The sequence below is a fragment of the Microplitis demolitor genome, chromosome 6 (genome assembly GCF_026212275.2).
Source record: "Microplitis demolitor isolate Queensland-Clemson2020A chromosome 6, iyMicDemo2.1a, whole genome shotgun sequence".
Lineage (NCBI taxonomy): Eukaryota > Metazoa > Arthropoda > Insecta > Hymenoptera > Braconidae > Microplitis > Microplitis demolitor.
The window spans coordinates 11,984,750-11,995,843 of NC_068550.1; the positions used below are offsets into that span (position 1 = coordinate 11,984,750).

Consider the following 11,094-nt stretch of genomic DNA (forward strand, 5'->3'; position numbering starts at 1 on the left):
TCATAATATTTTTAAAAGATCATAATATTTGCAATGTGTGTAGAAAAAAAAATTCAATATTCTCATAAGCTGAGCAAGATATATAATGATTAAATTCTTACTACATAGAAAATGAAAAGTAAGTATTTATAAAGTTTTTCATAAAATGATGAAATTATACTAAGAATGTTGAGAGATCATTCAAAACAGTTGAATTTACATTCAATATAACATACGGATTAAGTTACTTGAAAATTTAATTATGATAAGAGTTTCAACACAATCTTACTTGTTAATATGTATTGCCTGGGAATCTCATATTTGTGTCAAAATATGAGATTCGTCATGATATTCATAATGAGTCTCATCTTGGTATCAAATTTTTTTTACGCGGGTATTGATTTGTGATTTAAATTCTTTGTTCCTATTTTGGATTTTTGTAACTATTCGGAACATCGTAATTTTTTATAGTCAAGATACAGATTTTTGACGAAAATTTAATGCTCTTAAAATAAGGTCTCTTAACATTTTTTCCTAAATTCAATCCTTCGAACGTTATTCAGGTTATTTAAATCGTTTTGACTCAACTTCAACCATGAATAACTTTCGAAGGAATGAATTTAGCAAAAGATGTTATGAGACATTTTTTGTAGAGCATTAAATTTTATTTGAAAATATGTATCTTGACTAGAAAAAATTTTGATATTTCTAGTAGTTGCAAAAATCTAAAATAGAAACAAAGAATATAAAAACAAAATCAATATTTACGGCACGGTTACAAGGAAACGGCTCGTTTTACGTCAATTCACAAAGAAAGATTTTTTGTATGGAATTCAATTTCGTTTAGGACTATACATTGCTCAAATTTTTCAGATAGATGATTTACGAGTTTCGGGTAAAAAATGAAATTTCTGTCAAAAAACGAATAGTCATAATGATACACCTCTTAATATAAATATTTAGAGCTTAAACTTACACAACAAGTTTTTTTGATCATCAGAAGAAATATTTTCACAGTATAGAAAGAAATAAAAATTCTCAATTTTTTCGGCCCAGTCTAATATATATATGGAGCGTTGCTACAATAATTACGATCGATCAATTTCGGCAATTTACGCCGAACATCGATTTTTACATATTCCGTCTCTACTTCATTCGTAGAGACATGATAGATTACACGAAAAAGATACACCGCTGAGCTGCGAACACGCATTCGAACATTTTCATTTTGTATGCTTTTCTTTTCCTGTGTTAATTACGTTGGATAAATAAAACATTTATTTATCATTATTAATTGGTTCAATTAATTTATTTTAATATAGTTAAATTTTACGCTTAACCACTAAATTGGTGACCCCGACGTGATCTCTTTTTAAGGAAAGCGTCGAACACGTGTATTACACAGTTAGTAAAAATCTCGCGAGTTCTCGTGTCGTTTTGCCGCGAATATTTTGTCGCGTTGCCGATTAACCGGTGAGACCGCGATTTTTTAGTCACAGTTATTTTTTGTGTGAATTTATTTTTGAGTTTATTAGTGCAGTGATTATTTTTTATCTTTGTGAAACTTTATATCATTTTTATCACCGCTGGTGCATTGCTGGGCATCTTATGGACGTTATGCCGCATCAGTGTTGATTCGAGGGACCTATAGTTCGAATCGAATAGTGATGAAAGTTTTCGTGAGCTGTGATGAAAAATTGTAATTAATTTTTCGTGCAGTGTCGCGTGTAATTTTCTTTCCGTTACCGGGAATACCATCGAGGATTAAGGCGATACGCCGGCTGCACATTCCTAAGCCGTGCGTCATCGATAATCTTTCGGCAGCACAGTACCGAATGAAAGACATTGTTGACGGGTGATGTCAGACACTGAAACGGAGAGTGACAAGAAAGTAAAATAATTATAAGTGCAGGTGATAATATAATTTTTATTTTTTATAATTCAAAAAGTACGCATCCGCCGCAAAGGAAATCAGTGCTTTGCGTAAGCAACTTGCACTTCTGGCTGCCAAGTATAGCGAAATGCATACTCAGGAGCGAATTCCGAACACAGGATCCAGAGCGCCCCGACACCATCGTCCTCGGAAAGTTAAAAAATTCGACTATTGCTGGTATCACTTCAAGCATGATCAAAATGCCCGATCATGCGCTCCTGGCTGCAAATGGCAAGGAACCTTAAAGGAGAATCAGTAGAGGCGGCTAATGATTCTCAATCGATATCTCGCCGCCTGTTCATCAGAGATCGAACTACAGGAACAGAATATCTTGTCGATTCCAGCTCCGATTTGTCCATCATTCCACGTGGCTGGCTGAAATCACTCAGTACACCCATAGGTTACCAATTGTATGCCGCTAACGGCTCGATGATTCAAACCTATGGTTTACGATCGCTTACATTGAACCTTCGACTTCGCCGTGATTTCTCATAGAATTTTATCATTGCTGACGTCACTAAACCGATTATAGGTGCAGACTTCTTAAGTTATTACGACTTACTAGTCGACCTAAAACGAAAATGCCTTCGTTATGGCATCACTGGTTTATTGACCCCCGGTAATTCTCACACAACATCGGCATAAACAAATATTGAAGCAGTCGATGATAATTCTGCGGACATGGAATTATGAAGAGAATTTCCGATATTACACGACCTGACGCTACTCAGCATCAAATAAAAATGCATTGCGTTATTTTGACGACTTTGCCGTATTTTTACACGGTAAAAAAATATTTTCAGTTGTCGATTTTGCAAAGGCATTTTTGCAAATACTCGTTGCACCGGAAGATGTCCGGAAAACGGCGATCATCACACCGTTCGGACTATCCGAGTTCCGATTTATGACGTTTGGGCTCAAAAACGCCGCTCAAACATTTCAACGATACATTGACGACGTCACTTGTGACCTGGACTACGTCTTTCCATATGTTGACGATATTTTAATCGCATGTAACGACGAGAAGCAACACATGGAGCACCTGTAAACTTTCTCCGTGAATACGGACTGGCAATTAACGTACCGAATTGCCAGTTTGGTCTACCAGAAGTAAAATTTCTCAGCCATGTCATCACCAAAGATGGAATTAAGCCGTTACCGAAAAAAATCGAGGCTATTGTCAATTTCGAGCCTTCTACCACCGTATAAGCTCTTCATCGATTCCTCGGCCCAGTGAATTTCTACCGAAAGTCCATCAAGAACTCTGCAGAAATTCTAGCACCTTTAACTAAAATTTTGGAAGGACCCAAAGTCAAAGGCTCTCATCCAGTCAACTGGACAACTGAACTTCAGAAATCTTTCAAGTCAGCTAAATGAGCTCTCGCGGTTGCTACTTTATACACCCTTGAATCGATGCTGACTAGGCAATATTTACCGATGCATCGGAAATCGGTATTGGAGCCGTTTTAGAACAAAAAGTGGATAACAACTGGCAACCACTGGCATTTTTCAGTCGAAAAGTGTCTCTGTCAATTCAAAAATTGTCGACGTACGACCGCAAGTTGAACGCCATCTACGAGGCTGTTAAATACTTTCGGCATATATTCGAAGGCCGGCATGTTACGATCTACACTAATCACAGCACGCTTACAAACAGCGCACCGAAAGAGCATCGCCTTGGCAATTTCGTTGACTCGATTTCATCGGTCAATTCACCATCGATATTCGACATGTGTCGGGTAACGACAATATTGTCGCTGACACATTGTCACGAATCAAAGCAGTGTCTACTGCTATTACATCTGAAGAACTTGCCGATGCACTGAAGCAAGATCTCGAGCTTCAACAACTGCTGCGACAGACAACCGCGTTGCAGCTTCGACAAATCAATTCTGACAACGGTTGAGCATTGTACTGTGACGTTGCGTCAGGTATGGTGCGCCCTTACGTTCCAGAGTTGCCAGAAGAATAAAATCCAGAGACACGTGTCATCGCCGATAGCCAGTTTTGAACCTCCAACTGAGCGATTCGAGCACATACACATCAACTTAGTGTCTTTAAAAACGTCAAGAGGCTTCAATCAATGCCTAACGACCATCGACTGATTCACGGGGTTTTCAGAGGCAGTCCCGTTATCCAATGGAACTGCAGAGACGGTAGCACATGCACTATCGTTGCACTCGATTTCTCGCTACGGAGTACCTAAACGCATTACCTCGGACCAAAGTCCGCAATTTGAATCGTCGTTATTCCAGTCGTTACTAAAAATGTATGGAATAAAATACCTACTTACTACACCGTATCATCCGCAAGCCAACGGTCTCGTCGAACGTTTACATTGTCAGCTAAAGGCAGCACTTTTGTGTCATCGAGAGTTATGTTATGACGCATTACCAGCCGTTCTGCTCGGCTTACGCGCTGCTTGAAAAGACGACATCCAGATGACCCCGGCTGAATTAGTGTACAGTGAGCCAATTCGTTTGCCTGGTAAGTTACTCACTCCCAGCAATAAAACTTAACCTCATCATATTGTCAATACATTAAAACGTCATTTTAACTCATTGGCATCGGCTGAAATGTCGCGTCACGGCAAGAATTGTGTTTTCTGTTTCAGGAACCTTACTACTTGCAGTCATGTACTGGTACGTAATGACTAGGTTGGACCATCTTTCACAGCGCCATACGAAGGTACATATCGTGTAATAACTCGACATGATAAATACTTCATCGTCGATTTTCGAGGACGACAAATCGCTATTTCAGTGGACAGATTGATGCCGGTTGACGCGGTGAATCCAATTAACACGACGATAACGATAAAAAACTCCCAGCCGATTAACACAGCAACCGAGACCCAAAAGCGCTGAGTCCGGTTCAATATTTAAAAATTTACACGATTTAAAATTTTTTTTATATAAAAATTTTTTGTTTACAAAGTAAAAATTCATCACTGTATTATACTCATTTATTCAGTTATTTATTTATTCATATCATTTGTAAATATTCCATTACTTTGATTATCGTGTATTAGATTAAAAAAAAAAAAATAAAATAAAGGGAGTTCTGTAGCGTTGCTATAATAATTACGATCGATCAATTTCGGCAATTTACGCCGAACATCGATTTTTACATATTCCGTCTCTACTTCATTCGTAGAGACATGATAGATTACAAGTAAAAGATACACCGCTGAGCTGCGAACATGCATTCGAACATTTTCATTTTGTATGCTTTTCTTTTCCTGTGTTAATTACGTTGGATAAATAAAACATTTATTTATCATTACTAGTTGGTTTAAATAATTTATTTTAATGTAGTTAAATTTTACCCTTAACCACTAAATATATATATATTAGACCGGTTCAAAAAAATCGATCATTTTTTTTTTCAAAAGACGAAGTGACATATCTTCCTAGTCACGAAAAAAGAAGCCTGTGAAAACGGGAGCTCTTAGTATCAATTTTGCAAGGTCGCTTATCGTAAATTTCTATTTTACATTTAAATAACATGGAAAAAAAAATTTTTTAACTTTGGAATTCAACAACTCATTTTGGAATTAACATGTCAGGGTGAGAGATACACTCTTTGAAGGAAATTGAACACTCTTCATAAATTGTCTCATATGTCTTTTCTCTAAGTCTACTCCTTTAGAGTTATTCGAGTGTAAAGTTCAACATGTAATTAATTCAACTTTTTTTCTTAAATATTTCATAATTATCATTAAAATAAAATTTGTCTTAAAATATTAAATTATCAAGTTTAACAACGCTGTCAAAGTAGATCCTTAGTATTCTACTTTAAGAAATAATTGACTTTTCAATTTAAAAAATCTGAAATTAATTCGCTGAGTAAAAAAAATTTGAACTGTATGTACATAATTTTTCGGGAAAATGACTAACTGCGTGTTTGTAGGGAATGTAGTGCACTTTTTTACCGGTCAAAGAGAGATGTGCCACATTATCAACTTACTTTTTTGGATAACTCTTTAGTTTTCCCTATATTTTGAAGAAACTCAAGGAGAAAAAATATTTAAACTTCAAAGAGAGAATTAATTTCAGATTTTTTAAATTGAAAAGTCATTTATTCCTTATAGTAAAACAATAAAAATCAACTTTGTCAACGACGTTAGACTTGATAATTTAATATTTTAAGACAAATTTTATTTTAATTATAATTTTGAAATATTTAAGAAAAATTAAAAAAAAAGTTGAATTAATCACATGTTAAACTTTACACTTTAATAACTCTTAAAATAATAGACTTAGAGAAAAGACATAAAACACAATTTATTAAGAGCGTTCAATTTTCTTCGAAAAAATGTATCTCTCGAACTGACATGTTAATTCCAAAATGAGTTGTAAAATTCCAAAGTTAAAAAATGTTTTGTTCCATGTTATTTAATCGTAAAATAGAAATTTATGATAAGCGTCCTTGCAAAATTGATACTAAGAGCTCCCATTTTCACAGGCTTTTTTTTTAATGGTAGAAAGATATTTCACTGCGGGTTTGAAAAAAAAATAGTCGATTTTTTTAAACCGGTCCAATATATATATATATATATATATATATATATATATATATATATATATATATATTTATCACGTCACTATAGAGCGTTGGGAATAAATCCCTACTCCGCTGGAGAAGGTATATTTCGAATCACGCGTGGTAGGGATAAGAAAAAGATGGCGCGTAATGGAAAAATGTGACGCGTAACGAAAAAATGTTACACTAAATTTTTTTCCAACCCCGATAAAGAAGTTTCACTTCAATAAATTATAGGAAGATACCTCTTCCTCGTATTCTTTAATGTTGTCCGCAACCTCCAAATCGCTCGTCTCAATTTTTCTATCGCTACCAAAGTGAGAAATCCCGGATAATTAATTTAAATTTAAGCGGCGGACATAACACAATCTACATGCATATATATGTATGTATATATATATATATATATATATATACATATATATATATATATAAGTATATGTATGTGTATGTATATTGTGACGTTATTTTTTTCTTATGTAAGTTGAATTGGGGCTTACGTCACAATCACCAACGGATTTTTAGGCATAACCGAGCACACTAATTCAAGGCAATTATTAGGCTACAGTAATTAAGAATTTTTGATACAGATTTTTATGAATTGATAATAGGTATATTAGAAGGTAAGAATCAAGGGCAGGAATTAAGTAATGGGAGTGTAAAGTTGTCAACTGGAGCTGGATATTGAGTATGTGGACAAATCAGAGTAGAGTAACCGTGGAGTGGGGCTTATGTAACTGCCACCCGGTTTCATCTAATGTCAGGATGCTTGCCTGATCCGATAAGACTTCCATGTGGAGTGCGAAGGTCTTGCTGAACCGCTAGCGCTCCAAAATACGGACTATGGATCGAGCATATGAGATCAGTTTTGTTTTATTATGATTGGCAGGACTCAGCGAAAAATCAATGACCATTATCACTGTGGGAGCCGTGATTTCTGATCAATTTTGGAGTTCTGGGTTTTGTTGGTAGGCCTCAGTGGACAGCTTTGACCAGTGAACTGCTGAGGGTTACCGTTGGCCACTTAGATTTGGGGAGTTTGGTCTACAATCTCGACGGAAGCCAAGTCCAGGAGAGTACATATACTGGGATATCCATACTCAATAAAATTAGGGAGTCCTGGAGACTGAAGAGAAAAAAAACAACTTGATTCTGGCCCGTTGATTTTTTCGGTAGGGAGTTGGAGTTACGTGTTGGGAGAGAGAGTAGAAACTCGAGCATTTAACTCTGGTCGTTCGGAATGAGTAGAAGTGTTCAGGCTTCACGCTACAGTTCCTGTCATCGAAGAAAGCTACAGGATGGACTTGTGGTTACAGCAGTATTATTTAAACGGTATAAGACGTTGCGTGAGATTTTATTCACCAGTAACCAGGTATGAAATTATTATTATTATCATCAATAATTACTTGAGTTCGAGTCACAATCTTGAGGTAGTGTGCTGTGATTTTATTAGAAGGGAAGTCTAGTATACTGAGTTTGGGACTATTGTTCTAGTTCACCGAATGCTAATTGAGCACTGGATGGCTCCAGTTATTTAATTAATCAATTTATTTATTTATAAGGAATCGATACGCATCCTTTAGATGACAATTTTCGTCTGTTAATATCAATTTTACTATTATTATTCGATTCAGTATGTTGTTCTAGAGAAGAATTATTTGTACGAGGCTACAGGGTTTTGCCAATTGTTAAATAGAAATTTGAGATTATTTTTGTTTAATAAAAATTGCAAATCCACCGATAATTTACATGAGTTTGAGATGATTTGACCCGGATCACTTCCTCTCTCCATAATCCTACACGCTGAGCGACACCATGGCATACCGTAACTCTGTTTTTAGTTTTCCACTCTCAGTTTTGTTTTTGCTTATAAGTTCTGAGGATTTTTGGTTAAGTTTTCGTTTTAGTTTCAGTTTGCGTAATTTTGGTGATGATTCCACCGATCAAAAATTACCCAGTTTTATTTCTTAAGATTTACTGGTTTGGTGATTACAGTGATAAAAATTACCTGGCGCCCTATTCGTATTGAGACTGGAAACTAAGGACAGAGAACGAAGTTGTAGCGCAAATGTTAACGTATAGCGTGTACAATTTTTGCATTATAATATATATATATATATATATATATATATATATATATATATATATATATATATATATATATATATATATATATATATATTGTAACATGATGAAAAATTCGACATCGACTCATGGTTTGAATTTATTTTAAATCATCAATAGTTACCGGATGAGCAAATTCTAGTGACATCTAGAATCAACGATTTCAATTTTAATCGAGCAATTGATCCAACGCATGGATTGTGATGGGGGATCCGGGAGAGACTTCGTACTGAACGGCCGCGTTTTTGCATTTAAACGATTCGACTTCGACCAAACGAACAATTGTGATTCCGATTTAAACAATTCGATTATTGATCAATGATTAATTAAAGTAATCGACAGATAAACTTTGAGTGAACACTAACCCGACAACTGTGAACAAGCTGAAGCCTCGGCACGAGACCTGAGCAAGTGTACAACCGACTGATTTTGTGTATTGAACACGTGGAATGCATTTTGTGATCATTTTCGAGTTTAGAGATCATTTTCAATGATCCTTTGATTCCGGGAAGAGCTAGCTAGTGCAGTGAATTAAACACCTCCTTTCTCAGTGGCTCTGGAACGTATAGTCACACCATACCTGACGCAATGTCACAGTACAATGCCAAACCGTTGTCGAAGTTGATTCGTCGAAGGTGCAACGCGGTTGTCTGTCACATCAGTTGTCGAAGCTCGAGATCTTGCTTCTGTGCATTGGCAAGTTCTTTCGATGTAATAGCAGTAGACACTGCTTCGATCCGTGACAATGTGTCAGTGACAATATATCCTATGACAGCAAGCACGGTTGCAACAGCTCTATTCGACAACTGGATAACACGTTACGGATCTCCAATTACCATCATGACAGACCAGGGAACTCAATTTGAATCATCTCTGTTTAAAGCTCTCACCAAGCTCGTTGGCTTTGAAAAAACTCACACGACACCATAGCACCCACAATCCAATGGTATAGTGGAACGCATGCACAGAACACTAAAAGCATCCTTGATGTGTTCTCCTAAACCATGGTTGGAAATCTTACCAACTGTCCTGCTAGGACTTAGAACACCCTTCAAACAAGACATACAGTCCACACCGGCAAAAATGTTGTATGGCACCTACTTAAGAATACCGGGAGAATTTTTTGTTGTAGACGTTACAAAACATAATACTACATATAAATAATTACTGTATCGTTAATTGCTAAGTTACTTAATAAATTATAATTGATATACTCAGTGTGAGTCCCGCGTATTTGAATTTGGGCCGTGATCCATGTCCTCTTCGCAACTGTCGAGTCGCTGAGGACAATAATATCGTTGTTGATGATAATGTTGATCGCAGTGGGTGGATTCAACGCATGGATCGTATGATAGAATTACGTGATATTGTTAATCAACGTACTCGACGATCCTCCGAACGATATGCGGCGTATTATAACCGTAAAAGACGTAATATACTGTTTGAGATAGGTGATCAAGTCTATAAACCTACTCACGTCTGTTCGAAAAAGAGTGAGCAGGTTGTGGGTAAATTAGCACCACGCTATGCGGGCCCATTTGTCATCTCGAAGGTAGTTACTCCAGTTATTGTCGAAATGGAGACCCCCGAGGGCAAATATATTGGTCGTAGTCATGTGAAATTCTCAAAGCTAGTTAAACGAGCTGAGAACGTCCGTCAGAGGCAAGCCGACGCAATCGCATGGCTAAATGTACTGTCAATAACTACTACTTGACTTATTTGATAATCTATCACTGTTACTGTCTATTCTGTCGCTGACTATTACTACCTTACTGCTATCTATTTCTATCACTGTCTACTGCTGTACTGTTGATGACTATTACTGTCTTACTGCTACCTACAACTATCGCTACCGTCTGGCCATAATATATGATTACCCAGGCAAATTGGCGTACTAATTAATGCGTTTTTATAGGAATGGCGCTGAGTAAGGAGCAATCGATGCGGTACATGGAGACCTACCATGAGCAGCAGGGGATCGATATGATACCCCGGGGGTCGGAGACCTGGAAAGCCCACATGTCACTCTTGGTGGGCCTGAAAGTGAGGACACTAAAAAGACAAGCCCCACGTAGAACCAATCTACCACCAGGGTGCGCACGATGTGGCCAGATTGGCCATGGGGCCAAAGACTGTATTAATCAACCCCTGGAGGACCGTCCTTTCTGTAAGGAGTGCCTTACCTTCTACACCGGAGAGTGCACGGGGGCTCATGGCCGGCAGCAGTTAGCTGTCCGCGACCGGTGCATGGTTTGCGCTCGAAACCTGCGTGGGGGTCGCTGTCCCAGTGAGCATGGTAGGTTGGGGGGCGAATTGAGCCAGCTGGACTGCATTACCTGAGCAACCTCAGATGATAGGATGCGCCGTGTCTATGGCTTATATAAGATTGGTCCGAGTGACAAGCGAACCGCTAACCTACAGCCGTAAATCCAGGCTAGGCTATTCTTTAGATAACTTTCGATAATTTATTTTTCTTACTTTTTTGTATGTTTAAACGGCCGATGCGTTATGGT

General features: G+C 37.2%; 1 protein-coding gene across 1 annotated transcript; it reads left to right on the plus strand.

Moving 5' to 3' along the window:
* Positions 1 to 9,568: 9,568 nt before the first annotated feature.
* On the plus strand, positions 9,569 to 10,295 carry LOC106693896 (uncharacterized). Its single transcript, XM_014443409.1, has 2 exons — positions 9,569 to 9,669; positions 9,800 to 10,295. The coding sequence occupies exons 1-2, from the start codon at positions 9,569 to 9,571 to the stop codon at positions 10,293 to 10,295; spliced, it is 597 nt and encodes a 198-aa protein (XP_014298895.1).
* Positions 10,296 to 11,094: the final 799 nt, after the last annotated feature.

Bases quoted from the DNA above. Each gene is read 5' to 3' on its own strand.
- LOC106693896 (XM_014443409.1), top strand. From the start codon at position 9,569: ATGTGTTCTCCTAAACCATGGTTGGAAATCTTACCAACTGTCCTGCTA. The intron at 9,670-9,799 runs GTATGGCACCTA...TGATATACTCAG, and splicing joins TCCACACCGGCAAAAATGTT to TGTGAGTCCCGCGTATTTGA.